The 20,355-nt window shown below is 40.5% G+C and overlaps 1 protein-coding gene across 13 annotated transcripts in view; it reads right to left on the bottom strand.

Moving 5' to 3' along the window:
* Positions 1-20,304, bottom strand: part of MAP7D3 (MAP7 domain containing 3) — a 44,169-nt gene extending 23,865 nt beyond the window's left edge. For 9 of the 13 annotated variants that reach the window (XR_014226759.1, XM_082289368.1, XM_082289359.1 and 6 more), the window contains exons 1-6: positions 20,194-20,304; positions 7,257-7,352; positions 6,358-6,438; positions 4,779-4,942; positions 1,947-2,061; positions 1,060-1,092 (exon numbers count right to left, since the gene is read on the bottom strand). Coding sequence is in view for 12 of the 13 variants with exons in the window: in XM_082289368.1 (XP_082145494.1) it covers positions 1,060-1,092; positions 1,947-2,061; positions 4,779-4,942; positions 6,358-6,438; positions 7,257-7,352; positions 20,194-20,272 (568 nt within the window). In the remaining variant the exon portion in view is untranslated. Of the gene's footprint in view, positions 1-1,059; positions 1,093-1,946; positions 2,062-4,778; positions 4,943-6,357; positions 6,439-7,256; positions 7,353-10,330; positions 10,341-20,193 lie in introns of those variants that run through there. The other 4 variants (XM_082289369.1, XM_082289363.1, XM_082289364.1 and 1 more) reach the window with 3 other exon arrangements.
* Between the last annotated feature and the right edge of the window lie 51 nt (positions 20,305-20,355).

Genomic DNA, 20,355 nt, shown 5'->3' with positions numbered 1-20,355 from the left:
CACTTTCAAGGTTAAACAGTATTTGGTAGTGTGAGATACAGTAAATGGATTTATATATGTATCCAAGGAACACATATAAAGCAAGTAAACCAACCCAGCCAAACTGGCTGATTTTGGAGAAAATTAGGGGCTCATGATGTGCAGGGGAAGGGAAGAGAAAAGTTAACTAAAATACATATGCTTCTGCTGTGTTGCCAGAGTAGTTAAACCATAGTCAGACCTTCACTGCATTTTCAAGTCTCACTTGTCTGTGTCACAGACAGCTGCACTGCATTAGTAATGCTGTGGGCATGCACAGACTGTCAGGATTCAGATTCAGCTGGGTCTCAGCTGAGAGTTTTCATTTCAAACTAGCTGCAAGAAATAATTTCGCTTATTAAACAGATGTATCAGTGATCCAAAGCATTTCTATGAATGGCTCAGTCTGTGCACTGGAAAGTGCCAGAAATCTAATGAAAACACACTTAATGTATGGAATTATCTTTAGATAATTGGGACAGCCCTGATTTTGCAAAACCCTTCACAGAAAAAGTAACAAACTGCACAAGAGACCCATTCCCTTTCACAAAGTTTCAGCAATATATAATTTGATTTTGCAAATGTTACTTCAACTGCTGGTAAAACAAAGCAAAAAGGAAATAAACCAAGCCCTACCATATACTTTTAGCAAATTAGGAAGCAATGAAAGGGTCTGAAATTACCCTTAAAACCCCCAAATCTTAGACTACTGAACTAATTTATATTCAAATACTTGCCACTAAGAATTTCTCTTCTCCCTGTGCTGTATCCAGACATCTTTAAAAACCCAAACGCACATAGCCTTTCCCTGAAAATTCCCTCAGGATGCCATGACTTATGCTGTAGTTGAATTATCTGGGAGGGATAGCCAAAATGAGGGGAGCTACTTTCTACTTAGGGATCACATTTGTTGCACAGCTGTCCAAGATCCAGGAAAAGACCTATAAGGAGATGGTTTTCCTTAGTTTGAGAAGAACTCAAGTTTAGAAGGTTAGTAGTGAGTGCAAAACAACAGAAAAATAAAATTTTAGAAATCAATACCACCAGTTCCACCTTCATCTGTGTTCCGTTGCTCTGTAGAAGAAGAAGGTTTGTAAGCTAAGTCACGAGGTCAAATAGCAAAAAATGCAAGTTAACAAAAAAATGGGGATGCTGCATATCATGACAACTTACATCCCAGCACTTTGAAACATGTTACAAACACACACTCAATCTGACAGAAAATGACAGTACCAAAACACACTCAGTACAATTCCACCAATACAGAAGACAGGCTGAATTGAAGCATTTTTGAATAATTTTATTCCTGGCCAATAACTTATGTTACTTCTTGGTAGTTAGGTAGAGCATGAAAAGATCCCTTCCACTGCAATTCTTATTTGTTGGTCTGATTTCATAATGTTTACAAACAGAAACAGGTCACTGTTAAACATAAAATGATCTCAGTTCAAATTAAAGAATGTTAAAATACATCACCTAATCCAGAATGGAACCCATGCTCCAAGAAGCTTGGACTGTCCACTGCATCTCCTTACCCCTTACTGGGCATTCAAATAATCAGTCAGCATTCCATAACTCCAAGGGTGTGTTTAAAACATTTTAGATGTGATATCAGAGTACAACTGGGTATTTTTGTTTTTATCACCAGTCTTAGCACTCCATTACATGAACTGCATTTGGAGGACTGAATTATCTTAACATTACACATTGTAGTTCTCCTTATCTGATGTTTGCGGGCTGGCAGTGCTGTCACGTGTTGTCCCGTGTCCCATGGAGCTTCTTTGCAGCTCTTCCCAAGGTTGAAAATAGCTGTAAGTCTGAGCAGCATTCCAGGGCAATACAGATATGATATGAGTGGGGCTGCATCTGCCAGTGTTCACACATAACATTCTGTGATTTTAGTCCTGCTACAAAACAGTTCTGCTTACCTGTTTTGCCTTCTGAGTCTGGAGTTACGGATCCCCCCCATGACCATCTCTTCTGTCGTGTTTCCAGCCGCTGATTCCGTTCCAAGGTACGATGTAGAACTGCTTCATAGCGCTCCTACCAAACAACATCTCCATGAAGCTTGTAACTGTTAAACACAGCCACACCAGAAAACAAAATACAGACCTCCAGTATGATCTATAATCTGTTTTACCAGGCTTTTGTTACAAAAATTATCATGCAAAGGATGTTGAAGGCAATTAATGGCTTCAAAACACTGCAAACATTATTAGATTGAGCTAAAGCACAGATAATCTATTCTACTCTTTACTTAAAATAGCCACCAAACAGATTCCCTATTCAGTAAACAGCACTACTAATTTTCTAAATAGGGATGAACTCCAAACTGAGCAAAAGTAAATGATTACCCATGAAACTATTTGTATGATGAAGTTATTTCATGAAGGTGATAAAAATTCTCCATTATAAAATATTAAGTATAAGGTTATTTCTGTTTTCAAAGAGCTATAAAAACAATGACCCAGATATTAACAGACACTGACATTAAGACAGATGTGATGAAACCAGAAACAACAAGACATAAAGGCAAAACTGCAAGAGAACACCAATCAACTCCAGGCCTCAGCAACCACTGCTGACAGGACAAAGGGGGCTGAAAGAAGCTTTTGCTGCTGTCTCCAGAACTAGTAACTGCTATCAGGGGAGCTTTAGCTCTTGTGCATAAAGATGAACTGTAACCATGCTACACTCTTTCTTTCCAGCCAGGTTTCCACACGTGTCAACAACACATTTCTCTTCTGGAATAGTTATATCCCAAGTGATCTTTTGAAGCAGTATTTGCTCCTGATACACTGCAGTTAAGATGTCAAGGGAACTCATTATACAGCCATTTCTCCCACTTGAGGACACAAAACTTTCACCTTCTTTCAACACCATTTCACAACACAAACTAAAAAAAGTTGCCATGAAAAATACACAATGTAAACTTGGAAATGAGGGTTCTGCTCATTGACAAAAGATAAAACTAAAAGTTTTTGTTTGAAATATAAACCTTAGCTTCCCCTCTGTTAGAGAAACCTGAACTAGAGTTTACCTAAGGTGCCAAAGTACCCAGACATTATGTAATCTGTAGATTGTATTTCCACAGAGGTATCTGCAGTGCAGTAACTCTTCAGTCAGAGTTAAAGACACAGGCTTCACTTTACAAATGGCAGACATGAGCTCAAGGCCTCAATACAGTGAGCTGCAGATGTACAGAATAACTCAGGAGCTGTGGGGAGACAGGTATCTGAATCCTCACCATGGACAGTGGTCTTCAAGGTTCTTAAAATCACTTCCTTTTCCACAGTATTTGCTATTGTGCTGCTTCTACCTTATTAGATGATTAACTAAATGACACTTAGCTGAATTAGTTAATAACGTTGGGATCCATGTGTTTTGATGCACTTCTATCTACCAAATTTACAACTGTAGATGGTATCTTGCTGGTATCTTTTTCTCCTGCCAGAGTACTAAAGTCAAGATCTGTTTCAACTTTCTAATTGAAGGCAAGGTTTTACAGGTCAAATTCATACTGTCTTTCCATCTTCCAGATTCTGCATGTATAACTCTCTATGCAGAAGGTCATGTCCAGGGACTGAGTAAAAGACAAGATTAACACCTCATTGTTAGTCCTTGTCTTCCTTGATTATTCACTCTGGAGGTCACTTAAAACATATCTACCATCTTCAAAACTACATGAATAAATGTAATAAATGTAAATGTTACACCTTTTTGAAGCATAAGGGATGCTTTTCGCATAAAGTAGTTGCTTAAAGAAATGACACTGCACTGGACTGCAGTCAGAGCCCACCCAAATATTTCTGTTCTCCAACAATGTTAACTATTCCATGAAGTTCAAATGAAATATCAATCCGATCACACCAAGGAGCTGATTAAAGAAAACCAAATACCAGTGTAAAATACTGCCAGTCAAAAAGGGTAGAAAAGATGAATTGCTAGAACAGTGTAACAATGCTGGACTCCAAAGGAGCAGCCAGCCAGGTTTACAGGCTCTTCACCAATGACCCACAGCAAGTTCTTACAACCAGCTTATGAAAGCACAGATGTGTGATGCTTCCACTGCTGACACCCTGGAAATGAACTCTTTCAGAACTTGCACATTTAATATGCACTAACAGAACCACTTGTCAAAAGGATGGAATAACTTCATGTATTTATTTCTGCTATCAGCTTCTATTCATTTGCAGTGAGTCCCAAACTCAAACACTGCTCTGCCTGCCCATGTGCCATCAGAGCAAAGGCCAGTGAGAAGTCACTACGCAGTTCAAAGCAGCAAATGACAAATACGCAGGTAACATCACCACCTTTCATCATACGGGAATGAATTCTGATTTAGAAGAACTAAGAGAATGTGAGTCTCAGGCCACAGCAGGGCTAAAAGAAAGCAAGACACAGAAATAAGAGAAGTAAGTCTGAGACCTGTCATCAATGCTGATTTACAGACAGACTCTACAAAGTGCTCTGAAGGCATCTGGAAATCTAGGAATAAGGGGTGGGGTTTTTGCTCATGTGAAAAATAGCCAGCACTCCAACAGCCACAGCTCCTGAAGTCCCGAGTGCATCAGCTATAGCTAAAGCTCTGGGGGGAAGGTGGACATGTGTCTACACAGCCCATTGTAGATGTGGAAAATACTTTTATGTTCTAATACATTCATCATTTCCATAAGTTTCTCATTCACACCACTTCAGAGCATGGTAATGTAGGAAAACAATGTAGTTCTTTTAAACTACTGAACATTGATGTGTGTTACCTTTTCCTCCTCTATTTTTTGTTTCCTCTTTTCTTCTACTGCTGCCCTCCGTTGCTCCTCTTTCTGCTTCATTTCTTTTAGCTTTCTCTGCCTTTCTTCTAACTGCTTTTCATACTGGAGTTTTGCTTTTCTCTCCTTTTCAAGAATTTGTGTCTCTTTGGCAGCTGTGAGAATATTTGTAAGAAAAAATTAAAATCAAACTTAGCCATTCATTGATATTGGAACGCAACTTACAAGCAAGAGACTATCCAAGCAGAATTAGTACAACTTGAAGTGAAAATGTACAGGAAGATGAGCTTGCAGAGGTGGATGACATCACACATGACAACAGGTTCATCTTTAATTCTGTCCCCAGGTTTAAAGTGGAAGAACCTTGCCTGCCACTAGGCTTTACTGTCTAGACAGGAATATCAGGATATGTATATTCGCTATGTTAAGCATACACTTTTCTTATAATAGTGATGTCTCTTTGAGGAAGCAGTAAATTAAGAATCAAAAAGCAGGATTTTCTATGTCATGTTTTTCTTTTTATTTTTAAGACCAGAATATAATAAAAATATTTAAGGCACTGAGTGACAAGATGAGAAGACCCTACAGTTCCTGCACTGGAGTTCAAAACAGTTATATCACTGTTCTCTGCAGCCTCCACCAAGGAACAGCTGTGTGCAGTTCAACAGGAAGCCTCAGGTCCTGTGACACAAAGCTAGTAGGTAAATGCACAGGGTATTTTCCATGGCCAGACAGATGAAATGAACCAAGAGACCAGACAATTACACCAGGAGTGCACAGGCAGCCCCAAAATATTTGTGAATTTTATATGCATCATAATACTACCCTGTTCCCATATTAGGGTAACACAATTCCTGTTGTTGTGGGCCTTTGCTTTTATGTTAAGAAACAAACATACAGCTCAGAGAGACAACTCTCGTCACAAACTGGCAGCCCAAGACCCAGGACTGCAGGGCACACTGTGACCCTTTCATCTCCTGCTACACACACATGCACTGATTCACATCACAAACAGCATAAAGCTGGGCAAGAGTTTTCTGCTGTTCTCTAGTCTCAGATTCCAGGCTAAGATAAAGTGTATACTGCTGACACTTCAATGCAGGAGTCATTTCAGTATGCTGGGAAACAAGGGAAGCAGTGTTCAAGGCAAACAAGCCATTCAAGTAGCTAAATCTTTTTTGGTTTCCTCTGAATCAGCATTCTCCAACCCTCAGTCTTCAGAGCTATAGGAAGCAGTTCTAAGCTGTAAGTTTTATTTTCCAAAGCATTTTTGTTAAGGCTTTCAATAAGGAATTGGCTAAATTTGCTGGGTGGTCACTAAGAAATGGAAGGTCAGAAGTGACACAGAGCTTCAACAAGCTAAAACTCTCTACAGTTGTTTTCCTCTGAAACCAAAAACTTCTTCATTCAGGTTCACAGATGGACACTGATGCAAGACCAAGAACAGACCTTGTCTCTTGTCCCCAGCACGGTGACAAAAAGTGACAAAAAGAACATGGGTAGGGGGGATAGTAATTCCTTTAACACAAACATTTTAGAATATTGTATTTCAAGTGAAACATGAAAATACCATGCTGCTTTTCCCGCTCTTCTCTACGCTCCCTGGCCAGTCTTTGCCTTTCTTCTGTTCTTAGCATGGAACCATCTATCACTGTCAAAACAAAAATTTAAGACACATAATTGTCAATGATTTTCAACATTTAAATTTAAATAAAAAGTCAAGTCTTTACTATCAAAAGGAGAATGAAACTTCATGAGAGATGCACACACCACCAAATCACTGCACACTCTATACAGAGATTAAAGATACCATCTGAAATATTCATAGAAAGCTGAACATCCTCTTTTTCCCCCCTTTCCATTCCCTCACAACACTATTTTTAATACGTGCAAGAGAAAGCAGACACCATATTAAAGGCTCAATAAGTACAGTCAAAAGAAAGCCTAAGAAGTCAGTCGTGTGAGAACATACCCTATTCCAAATTCAGCTCTGATCCTCAGTTTTGTACATATTAACTCCCATGAACAAGAATGACAGGAATTTAGGAAAAAGTCATCTGGGAACAGATAGTTCACCTGTCATGCAAATTCAGAGCACTGCAGGACAGCTCATTTGCAGACTAAGCAGGACCAAGACTTAAGCAGTCTTTGCAGGTATAAAAAGTTGAATTTCAGCAAGAAGTGAGCTGGTAACTTGCCCAGAGCACAAATCATTTATCTTTGCTATCATGCCTCGCTTACAAGACAGGCAACTTCAACTGAAATCTGAGCCAGTCAAAAGCAGAAATCTGTCATCAGACCTACAAACCATCTACCAGGTGGCTCTGTGCTCTGATGCCCCCTGAAGAAAGAGCACCAAACTTCTCTTTAGGAGCACCAAACTTCTGTTTAGATATGTTCTCTTCAATCCCTACTAACTCTCCCTTGTGAATCCAGCACTTCATTAAGAGCAATGACCTCTAATTATACCTGGTTTAGTTGCTGTCTTTATTGAGGTCTGGACTGCAAGAGGGCTAATGCCACTTTGGCTTCTTCTTTCTTCTGCTATGGCTTGGGCTGCAGCAACTGTGAGAAAGAATCATTCCACATTAAGAAAATCTCTGTAGAGCTGAATTGAAGAAATAAAGATCTGAAATAAATACATAAAATTCTGTTTGAGGTTGCTGACGCTTTTATTAAATAAGTAACTGGAGGCTGCTCAACTTGTAGGGAAAAATTTGTCAAATGAGAGTTGAGACCTAGCATAGCTTTTTGTTGTAAGAACAACATTTACCAAACCTTATGTTTTAAGACCATAGAGTTTCCAGGAACAAACTTATTTAATAACTCTTCTAAGACAAACCCCATTATTTTGCAAAGTTATTTGTCTGACTTACCCCTAATAATAAAAACTCTTTGCTACCACATGAGCATTTGTGGGCTGGACACATGTATGTAATAGTCCATTAGCACTGGTAGAATCATATTTTGATGAGACCCAAGCAGGGAGAGGTTTATGAGGTTCATTACTTCATGACATGAAACAGAAAGGGGATTAGCTGCATAAAGTAAACCATTAAGTGATGCTTACAACATACTTCTGAAAACTGGATCTTCAAAAATAAATTTTAATTATAAATTAGACTCCAAAACAGTGATTTGAGCATTTGTGCAGAGACCCATTCACCTTATCTGAGCTTCACCAAGGTGACTTCAGCAAAATGCAGGGTTACAACTCACAGATAATCACACAGAAAAGAAATGCTACCAATAGTAATTCCAGTAAATAAAACCCATTAACAAGTCAGGGAGACTAATTTACTGTATCATTTTCCCCATATTTTCTTTGTTTTGGTATCAACTTTCTCTAATCACCTTGCAGGGCATGAAGGTAAAGTGTTACAGGGAAAGCAGGCAGGGCAACCTTTAAGACAGCATTACCCCAGTGCCCTGCACAGCTCAAACAGAAGCATCCTCACACACTGCCATCTTGTTCTCATCTTGGCTGGCAGACTCTGGGAGCTCAGCTGGGTTCCTTGGAAAAGCCCAGCTTCAGGGGAAGCAAGGGAACACACGACACAACCACCCAAACATGAGAAAGTTGAGGACAGTTTTACACAGAAAAGGCAAATCCACAAAAGGAACATGTAATGTGCTGTGATCTCAACCAGAACATGAAAGACCAATAGTACAATTTGCTGTTATATTTTAAAAAAGAAGACTGCAACTTTGCCAACAATCTGACTTCCCTTTAAAAAGAGTAGTGCAGAATGCAAAACGGGAAGGAAGAGTCTCCCTCTTCTCCATGCATTGCCATGACAACTAGTTGTGTCACGGTAATAACCCTCCCTAAGGCTATGCCCAAGAAGAATCACCTCAAAGTGTTTAATCCCATGTGATGTCAGTGATAAATGCTGATTACAATACTTACTCAGCAACTCTAAATTGTCACCCGCAGCTGCTGCCAAGTCTTGAATTAATTTTTCACTGCAGCAGCAAACAAAACTCCTCCTCAACCCCATCCCATACATCTCTGAGGCTCTTTTCAAACAAGTCAGAGACTAGATACCAGACATGATGAGATTACCAACTGGCAAAAAATACAGCTTAAAAAGGGTTCACTGTAATTTCACTACCTAAATCAAAAGTCAGACAAAAATGTGATTTTTGTACACTGTCGCATGTCACATGGATGGGAATCCAGCCCAAAAAAACACCAAGTGGAGAACAACAGAATTATCTATTCTAACACAAGTAGAAGTGGAAATAGCCAGAGGAAAAGCAGCCCACAGCAGGTGTTCTGAGAGCAGAAATGTACAGCCAGGGCATTCATATCCATTGACACCTTCATACATCACAAAGGCTGAAGGAACATAAGCTTCTTCAAATACCACTTACATTTCAGACAAATACAGAAATCCAGGTACATCTTTTCTCAAGGGAGGAGACAGAGGTGCCCAGGCAGCCTGAGCCAACTCAATCCAGACAGGAAATAATCCCACCAGAACAAATTCACTCTGCACCTACACCAGCTTCAGTTAAGACCAACACTGGAATTTTGCCTCAACTCTCAAAGGTTAAATATCCAAATTTCCGTACCTAAGTTATAGTAAGAAACAACCTGCAACTAAACAGGTAGAACATTAATTTTATTTTACTTGCAGAAGTATTTTACTATTAAAAATCTTGCTGAACAAACCAGCCATAATGGATTTGGAGGATTATGTATTTATTTACTCAATCAAAAATAAACATACAGTTGAAATAATATTCATGATTAGAAGGCACTGATTTAAAAATGTGTCACATCTGCAAAGCAATTAGTCAGTTTATCTTAATTAATTAAGGTTGAAAAAGATTACTTGAGGTTCTGTAAGACAGGAAAGTGGGTTACAGAAACAGTCCAGCTTGCAGAGGACACAGAGGTGAAAAAAGTCTAGAAATACCCAGCCAGAGGACTTTGCACATCAAGGTTTTTTTGTATGTCAGATAAAATACTTTATATTCACTCCTTCAATGCTTCATTATTTGTATAGAAACAATGTGCTTACAAATTTGAAAGTTGCAGATTTGAAGCACAAGGCATGTGTCTTTGTGTCACATGGATGTGATCCATTTAACCAACAGAAAGCCAGAATTAAAGGTGAACTGGGGATCTTAAGATTAATAAAAGGGGAACAGACATCACATTAGATACACCTCTGAGATACGTGAGCTCAATTTCACCAAGTCCCTGGTCAACAGACAGGTTTTATAGCCCTTGACAATTTCATAATAAATTTACAATACAAAACTGTGATTTTCAAAGTCCACACTTTACTACAGTAAAAGAAAATGCATTGCATATTGTTGCACTATGCAATCTTTAAAAAATATGTATCTTATTTTGCTTTAATATGATAAAAGAAAACTTAATAATTAATACATTTAAATGTTTTTTTGGCACATATACCTACAATTTCTTTGCCTAGTTTTCCATAATGAATGTAGCAGTCTGCTATGGAGCGAAGCTTCATTGAAAAGAATTTTCCACAAAATACAACTCTGTAGAATAAGCCTAATACCTCTGCAATGAATCAGGATACCCCAGAACAGGAAACCAGTTAACAACCATTTCACTAGAATCCGTGTCACAAGTTGCATTACTGGGGACGTGCCTTCATGGACATATTCAGCAAACTCCCTGGAGAAGAAAAGTTCTCTTAGAGTCAAATTAAATCTCATTTCTATTCTGAGCTGGCCCTCCCACAGTAGTCTTTCACAACAATACTTTGTGATCAGCATAAAGTGTGTGTTTATTTTACAGTAGTCTACCTTTAAATGCTCTGGGTAAAATTAATAGAATATAAACCATGCATGAGGCAAATAATAGTATCTGCATGCATGCATAATAAAATAGAGCTATTTAAAACATAACATGATCAGGTAATTTGGGAAGCAGTTTCCCTTCTGTGCCCTCATCACCGTTTAGCACCACAGGTCTGGCCAAGCAAATCAGAGATAAACCAAACCCACAGAAACACCAAGAGGTGACGTTCTAGAAAAATCCAACTCTCCCAATTTCATCTCCAGCTCACGATCCACTGACAGTGCAGGTGCTGAGGTGCCTCCCTCACACTGAGCATGACGGTACTTCCCTTCCCTGATCAGATTTCCAATATGCCCTGAAGAGACCAGTGCTAAAAATAAACCTTGATTTCTATTTCAACCCCTGCACACAGCTAATACCCTTGGCCCCTGCCAAGACTGGCAAAGGACCGGCTGCTGTTCTTAGTAAACCTCATTAGGGACTGAAGTGGATCCATCCCTTTACCCAGCGAGGTTCAGGGCGCCATCCCATCGCCTCTCCCAGTGTCCATGTGACAACCGGACACTGCCCCACTTGTTCTTCTCTTCCCTTGCAGAACTACAAAGGAGAGCAGAATGTGCTGACTTTTACAGCAATCCTTCTGCTTCTTATGATTTAATAACTCACTATGCAAAGCAAACAAAAAAATCCCAGACTAAGCCTCTGAAATAGGGGGGGTTAGAAGGTCTCCTGAATGTTAAGCATTGTTACGAATCTAAGTGTTTCCATAAAAGTTTAAAGCAGGTAACAAGAAGCCAATAAGCAATCCGTGAACCAAAAGTGAACTTTCCAGCAAAGTATCTCTGATTTTATAGCAAACTCTGCCAAACCTGCAAGACTGCCTTTTTCTCTTGCTCCATTACAGGAAGCTACTGTTTTTCAGTAAGTGTTCAGATCCTTTTCATAATTTTTGAACATCCTTTCAGGAAAGATGAGGAAAGTCAGCATTCAAGTTTGAGATTTCTGTGCACTGCCTTTTAAGCTGATTTCCACTCGTTAATTAACACAGGTTAAGATAAATGGATGCAAGATCATATGTTTGAAGCTTTAAGAAAAATTAGGTATTGGTTTTTACACCACGACTCCTTGTTCAGATGACACCAGAGGAAGGATGCACCTTCACACAAACAAGTGGACAACACAGAAAATTTCTAACAATGAAGAGAAAGCCCTCTCTGTGTGCCTTCCTCTTCTTCCTGTTCTCCCCTTTTCTGTCTGTCCCTGTTGATCCTCACATCCCATCTCTGGGCTGCAAGGACTGACAGGCTCCACAAACAAACATGTGAGCTTCCCAGTAGGCTCCTCCTGACGGACCAGCTGGAAGGCAGATGGTTCTCCTGTTTTGTCTGGGCAGCCACCAGATGGGAAGCACACAGATATCCAGAAAGCAGTGCACGCTCTCGGCTTCAGCAGGCTAGAAGAGCTTCCCGTTGTCTTATCCCTATCCCAGACTCTATTTGCAAACTTTGTCCTATATCTATTCCCTACATGGTCTACCTATTTTACTCCCTTTATGTGCTTTCCTCCCTTTAAGACCATCTCTGCAGCTAATTCTGTACAACAATCTGGTTTTGCTCCCAAAGTTCAAGGCAGTTCAGGGTGATTTCTTCAGCTCATCACAAGTTTTGATCCCACTGGAAAACCCAAACAAACATTCATTTGCAGTACATGAATCAGCAGCTCCACAAGTAGTTGAGACATATTTGCAAGAACTTTTATTTTTACTCATCTTTAAACATCCACATTCAGATTAAGAGCTAGAAATATTTTTTTTTTAAAAAATCACGTAATTAACAAAATTACTTATTTCTTACAAGGAAACCTGCAAAGATATATCTGAAGCAATCTCAAAGACACATTATGATACTCATTCAGCCTAGGGCATGAGGAGAAAAGCACTAGGAAGATGGCTAGTTAATTTTTGCATTGATCTCTGTATACTTTGCCCTAGCGGAAGCACATAATCTAAACCAAACTTGAATGTCATACAAGCACAGACCAAGGCATTGGAATCTGTCCTTAACAGAATCGGCAGCCATCTCCAGAAACTTTCTACAAAGTCTATCAGAGACGCTACACCATTGCCCAACAGCCACATCAGATGAGTACCATTCTTACTACCTTCAGTAGTCCAAACAGTACTGAAAACATACCTGTGGAGTCTCACTGACTCCCACTGACACTGTATTCTCTTATTTTAACCTCGCTTACACTGCTCAGCCACGAATTATGCTTCTTGCTACTTAATGGGAAAGGCAACTGCCAGCACAATGCTCAGAAAGTACAAAGACGTCACCAACTCTTGCAGAAGCCATCATAAGGTAAGAAGCACGGTCCACACAGGGCTCACAAGCTAAATCTACCCCCTTCTCTGGAAAAGACACCTGGCTTCCACAATTTGGGGTTCTTTATTAGGCATATTATTATTCATCTCTTGAAAGAAATTAAATGGAATGACAGCAGAAACTCTACTCTCACAAAGACCCTTGTGAACCTTCTCAAGTTTAGCAGAAATATTTACCTGTTTCTGCATACTGGAAATTCCAAAGTACCCTAATACACAGGACTAAAATGAAAGCAGTCTATGCAATAAATATGCATTTGCATAATTTCAAGTGGATTCATTGTGAAATTTACTAGTTATGTGACATAAATGCTTACGTATAGGTGTATACAGATTTAACACTCCCAACCGGACAAAATCAGACACAGGTTTAACAGCTACAGAAGGAACCCACAAGGTAAAATGGTGGAGTTTTAAACACAGAGTGGAAGATTATCAGTAACCAGTCTGCTGTACAGATAATCTTCTCTCTTTAAAATGACTGTCCAGTGCCTCAGGAGTACATATGTTGTCCCTCAGTGCTGGACTGCCCTCACAGATGCCAGAGCAGTTCCACTTCAACCTCCTCTGAGCAGTGCAGTTCCCACTGGAATTCTAGCTCAAGCACTGGCAAAAGCTAGACAGAAATCAGCTCTCTGCTTTACTCCTCCAACTCTGGAGGCTGCCTAACACTGACTCCTCTTCACACTCCTGCACAGCCATGGAAAAAAGTAACTTCAAGACAAACTCTTGTTCTCTTATTTCACATCTGTTTTTTTCATTGTATTGTTTCTTTCTCTTCACTGCACTACCTATAGCACTGGCAATAGCTAACTTCTCTCCACTTCCCTCTTTCCTGAACGGTTTTCTAGCAAGCGTGGCCTTGAAAACGCTTTTGTTCTCTTGTTTGCAGGCTGTGGCTATTGTTTAATTCACGCAGCCCAAACAATGCCAGCCCAGAACACAGCCTAGTACTTTGAGTCACAATGGACTTAAGACAAAACCCTGTGAAAACACTATTTTGAGCTTCTTTAGATGGAAGGATGGCAGCTCCTTTGCAAGACGGCAGTGAAAACTACAGCTTTTGCCTTTTACACTTAAGGAATTTCTTATGGAAAATTTAGACCTCGTTCAAACGTTGTGATTCAGAAGAAGAGAGACTGGTGTTGGCATCTACCCCCAACAGACCAGTTTCAAATCGAATCACTCCACAGAGGAAAGTGCTGCAGGACACTGACAGGTCCAGAGGGGTTTAATGTAGCAAACTCTCCGTCTAAAGCAGAACAGGGGGGTGCAAAATGTAAAAGGAAATAAATTGCAAATTTTCTTAAAGCTGTACAGTTCACCCAGCTAATTAAAAAACGAAGGCTCTGAGACATTCCACTACATGCAATGTAAGACCCTCAGCAAAGTAACCATGAATCAGCCCCTGCCCCGAAGAGCTTGAAGGATAAGTGAAAAGTGGCAAATGGGTGTAAAAAAAGCAAGAAGGAAAACAGAGCTAAAGAGACCAATAAAGAGACTATATTTTTTTCTTAATTCATTACCCAGCGGCAGAAAGTCTGTTAAAGAAATCTGAAAGTGAGTAACGTGACACTCACTGATCTGGTCATTGGAGATGACTGTCCTTGGTTTCAACATCCAGAACACAACTTACGTATTATTGATCAACACTGTGCTGCAAAAATGTTCCTCTAAGAAATTCTCTTGGCAAAATTAAGCAGAGGATAAGCTTTGAAATTAATAAGTGTGTTCTATTAAGTGATGTTTTTTAAGTATAAAGATCCCTACAGTATTTCTATATTCTTGTAGCCAAGCCTTCTTGGATTCGGGTGAGGAATTTTAACACTTGGAAGCTTTGAAACACTTGCCCAGAGAACGAGCCACTACAATATCTATGTTCACTCCCAAGATTCAGGTCAGTGCATTTAAACAACAGAGAGTGTCTGTAAATTAAGTCAGTTAAGCACTTATAAAAGAGTATTTTAGAAGTTCCCTGTGAATTATGAAGGCAAAAAATACCATGAAAAAAGAGAGAGGTATTCTGAGCATGGCCAGCGGTAACTGTTTTCTTCAAAGACAACATTAGCTGCGGATCCTTCACCTAGAAAGCAGAAGTTCTAAACTCACTGGAATATAAAAATAATTTAGATGAAAACAAATGTCAAGCAACTAGGTCAGCCTTCCTTAAAAGCAAACACTTGTGTCCCTTTATGCACAGGCATTATGCAGCACAGCAGTGGGTTCTGTCTCTTTCGAACAAAATCAAATCTGAGCAACATTTTTTTCCTTCCATGAACCCCACACTCCAAAAACCTTAATCACCAGCATCTAGAAAGGTTTTAATTATTGGACAGGCATATGCAAACACACTGAAAGCATATCATCAGTTAAGATTAACCTGGTTGTAAGCTGCATAATTGGAAGCTAAATGGCACTAATTTATTTGTGGCAGACAAGAAATTTGCAGTCCCAGTTTGATTTTAGAATACCACAAGTAATCTGATTAAGTCACATTCCCAGAAGTCATTAAAATTGCATGCTCAGAATTTTATTTTTCAGGGTGTCCTCCCACAAGAGGACTGCAAGCATCTCCAATTATTTAATCAAATTTAAAGACAACCAGCAGTTTTTGATACCCCTATTATTATGACTAACCTAGGTTATTTCTTCCATTTATCTTATAGTAAACCATACTAACCCTTCTTTACTCTCTTATCACCTTTAAAAACTGACAATAACAGTGTATCAGTATGTTAAATATTCCTCTGCTTCCTTTTTGAAAAACCCAAGTGTATGAAGAAGCAGCAGTCTTTAAGACTATGCACAGTTAGGGACAGTGTAAGCCACAGCATCTCTGGGCTTTCACCATTGGAGTTATGACCCTTGCAAGTCATTATTTGCTAAATAGTTTCATCTGAATTGAAGCATGGAAGCCAAATATATATTTTGCAATTTTAACGCATGAAGAAATATGTAGACAACGGAACGCTCTACATAAGAAACTGAAAAAAATATGCCGTATATGCACATGGTTTGGGTGGGTTTTTTGTTTGTTTGCTTTTTTCTCCTTAGAGCAAGGAAGATATCTCTCCTGAATGCATTTGGAGAAATCTTAAGAATTTAAGGTTTTAAATTTGAATAAAACCTTCTACAAACCACTTACAACAGGAAGTAATCTTCAGAATGCTAAGCACCTAAATACATACCATTCATCTTTATGAATCAGCATGAAATTATCCCTACCCTGTATGATTCTATTTCCATGAACAAGAAGAAAATTAAATTAAGGCTTATAGCCATCACAATTACATTAAGTTCTCAGCCTGATTTGGGAATGTTCTCTCACCACTGAGATCTACATGAAATCCAATTTCTGTGCAGTTCTTTGCATTTATCGTCTTGGCACTCTGCAAAGCAGTGTTACCACTTTCATGCAGGGAAAAAAGATGAAGCACAGAAAACCCTTAAAACTTTCTCCAAGATTCTGAGGAATTTGACAAAACAAGAAATTGAAGCCAGCCCCAGCGATCTTCAGCTGAATGCTCCAGTCATGGGCTGCCTTTGCTCCACAGATAGAGTTTGTGCCAAGCCACTCATTCAAACATCCCCAAGTAAGACAACAACTGAATGCTCAAAATGCTTTTAATGTAGCACTCCCACGTTGTGAGAGACCTGGCAAGGAATGGTTTCCTTGTCTTGCAGCTTCCCAGGCAAGATCTGAAGCTCACCTCTACTGACAACCACACTGCAAATCCCAAAGGCTTTCAAGGATCCAAATTCAGCAGTAAAATCTTTCTGTCTTCCAGCAAGCAGCTCTGATGCACAGGTCAATTCATCAGTTGTCTGACTGACAGATGCATCTGGATCCCAAATAATTTCCTCTAGACAGCACTCACCATCTTCTGTTGTGGGACCAAGAATGTACCCAAGAGTTCTCTAGTACTCCTATGGGTGTTGGTACAGGCTTGTGTTCTTAAGCTATAAAATGTAAGTGTTACCTAGAGACCAGACAAATCTGTGCACGTTCCTGACTACTTGCTCGGGCAATGAAGTTGCACTATTAGTTATCCATCCATCCTTCTTTTCATGCCAATTCTGTATACGTGAACTTGTTAAAGCTGTTGCTAAGAACTGTGGTCTGGGCAAGATGGACAAAGCCAGACAGTGTCACTTACACAGGGAGAAAAAACTGATTACATGAAATGAAGCTATTGTTTTATTAGAAAACTTCCAACCAAACTGGAACCTGCAGGTCATGGAATTTATGCCTGCAGCTTGATTTGTTGAAAAAGGCACTTTATTTTTTTCCCAAACCTGAGACAGGTTTCTCAAAAGATCATGCAGATCTTGGAGAGGAAAATATATATGAACAGCATTTAAATATACTGTTCTGAACAACCTTCACAACAGAAATTCAATACATGAGTGGAAATCTCGGCACAGGATTACCAAGCTCTGGTAAAAAAAACTCCAACATTCTCTATCACGCATACTACAGAAGACAGGGGTTTTCAGTATTCCAGTGAAAATGAAGACAACAAATGTAGACTACAGCAGCTTAAATTATAGGTATTTTTCCTCTGATTACTCATGCCACTCAAGGAAAACCTCACTTACTGGATAAACCACAAGTACCCGACTATTCCCCTCTTCTCACATCTTAACAAGCTCAGCAGTACTTATGGCATTAGAATAGGATCAAAAATTCCTCTTCATCCCTGAGGGATGACTGCAGCAAGCATGGATAACAAAAATGGGGTAAGCAACTGCCATCTACGCACTGCTGGTTCAGTGTACACCTACAATTTATTCCTAATGTTAAGTGATGTTTAGAAACCTTAACTGTCTTCTAGTTGTACCTTAACTGCCTTCTAGTTGTAGTAGCAAATTCTGCTTTTTGTCATCCACATAAAGGAAATAAGATAGGACAAGTATGTCAGGGCAGAAGATGATTACAAAGGAACTGTAGAACTGGCACTGCAGGCATGAGTTGGTCTGCAGAATTCTAATCACAGTTGATAGTCAAAGAAGGAGAAACACCTTTTCCTTACCTCAATACTAGATGAATTTAAGAGAATATTTTTCTTGCCAAATATAACAAATTGGTATGGAAGTTAGTTACAAGTGGCACCACGGGATTCTACACATGCAAGGCCTAAAATAATTAACAAGCACCAATCACCCACAAATAAAACCAGTATCAAGAGGCTGGTCAGAGACAGCAGAAGTGAACAGAACAAGAACCCAGAAGCATCTTTTAATAAGGACCCACAAAGGAACCTATGCAGAAGGTGACTATACAAACAGTATGTATACACACTTCTTAGCCAGGCTGCCAGAAAGAGCTGTGGTTTCTCAGCAAGATGCTCTTTCTTTTTATTTATTGTCTTTAAATGTGAGATTCCCAGACAGAAGTTCACTGACAAATTACTGAAGGCACACAACACTATTTATTTTACAAAGATATTTGATTGATTAAGACAGCAAAGTACACAAATGCCCACAGAGCAGCAGAAACTGGGTCCAAGCACTCTAGTTAGCAGGTATTTTGGAACTGAGGAGTCCCCCCACGCAGCCAACTGAGCTTAGAAAAGCAGGAAGTTATATTCCTCCCCAAACATGCCAAAGGCAGCATGGGACTGAACATCAAGGTTCCTTTGGGTGTCTTTTTTTTCCTTCTCCAAACAGCTGCAGTATCAGACTTGGTTGCTGCTCACAACTTCTCTAAAGAGCAGCAAATACTGTGGCAAATTATCTTGCAAATTCCACTGTCAACCACAGGACTGCAAGGATGATTTCTAAACATCATTTGCTCTCTCCAGGGAGTGCTACTGACAAGAAGTCAGGAGCAGAGCTGCAGCGGCCTGTGAGCTCACAGACAGCACTGATTCACTGCACATTAGCACTGAGTTTATCTTTGAGCACATAACTGCTACAAATGCATTCTATGTACACTGAAGTTTAGATTCTGGTTCAGTGACTTCTACCCCCTCAGGGAAAAAAATTCAAGGTGTAGCCTTTACAGGATCTAGTGAGGGGGGTTGTTTTTTTAACATGATGTGCATAATACAGCATGTGCATATCTGAAGATAGAGCTACCTGGTCCAAGGAGCATTTCCTCTCTGATTTTGGGACTAAATCTAGGTCATGACAGCTGTCAGTAAATATGGGTGCCCATGTTTATAAACTTAGGAGCCACCATGTAAGTGCATCCAATATGCAAAATAAAATTCAGCTGTTCTAGCAGGAAGAATAAGGTCCAAAGAGACACAGCCTGTGTAGGTGAGATCTGTTGGCAGATCTTTATCCTTCTGCAGCACTAAACTGTCTTAATTTTGAAAAAGAAACAAAAAGTAATTAAATAATATTTCCGACACCCAACACACTGAAGAAGAATGCCAGATGAGAGCTGTGCATTCAGGACCCTTTGCCAGCACTCTTCTTTGTGTAATTACAGAGATACATGAAAAACAATCAGGCAAGAGGCTCTCAGAGTAGTTTCTGTACCTAGTCCTCATTAGTTAGCTTAGATCAAACCACAACTCTCTTTACTTTTTTTTTTTTTGGTGACTGGGATAAGAAAATGTTTATCTTTTCTAATGGCTCATCCACAAAGCTTTTGCGTGGAGATGTACCATGAAATTATGCTGGAAACACACATTGTGCATGCACAATACTCCTTCCAGAGTATATTATTAAGGACCTTAAGTATAAATAGGCACATAAACACAGCCAAAGACAAAACCAAAGCAGAGCTCCTTTAGCCCTCTTATAACACCAGTTAAAAAAAAAAAAAGTAAAAAATAAAATCTTTGATTAGAAATCAATGCTAGGGGCTGTCTCTGCCTTCGGCACTCGGGATCGGACACATCGCTGGGCAAACCCTCTGAAGGCAAGAGCCACCGCAGACACCGACAAGTTCGAGAACCGGTGAAGAACGGGCGGTTCGTGTAACGCAGCCTCCCCGCAGCCGCCTCTGCTGCTGCCCACGAGCTGCGGGAGGTCCCGAGCCAGCAATCACCGCCCGGAGCTACGGGAAAGGACAGACCGCGCGGCCGGGGAGCGGGGCTGGGGCCGGGCAGCCCCGGCGGCCTCCACTCGCCGTGCCCCCTCACGCCCCGGGACGGGGCCGGACGTCCAGCGGGGCGGCCGGGGGGGGGGGGGGGAAGACAGCCGGCGCCAGCCGCGCCCTTGGGCCGCTGGACCCCCCCCCCCCCACCCCCCTCGTGCTACCCCTCCCTTCCCGCTCTCACCCATCTGCTCCCGCAGCCCCTTCAAGGAGGAGGAGGAGGAAGAAGCGCAGGACGGGGGCGCCGCACCGCCCTCCGCCATCTTCAGCGCCGGGCCGCGGGAGTGCCGGGCGGGCCGCGGGGCGCGGGGCGCAGTGCGCAGGCTCCGCCCGCTCCCGCCCTGCC

This window comes from Coloeus monedula (assembly GCF_965178545.1).
Source record: "Coloeus monedula genome assembly, chromosome: 12".
In the NCBI taxonomy this organism is placed as follows: domain Eukaryota; kingdom Metazoa; phylum Chordata; class Aves; order Passeriformes; family Corvidae; genus Coloeus; species Coloeus monedula.
Note: the sequence above shows the minus strand (reverse complement) of the source record. Positions and strands in the feature narration are given on the sequence as shown.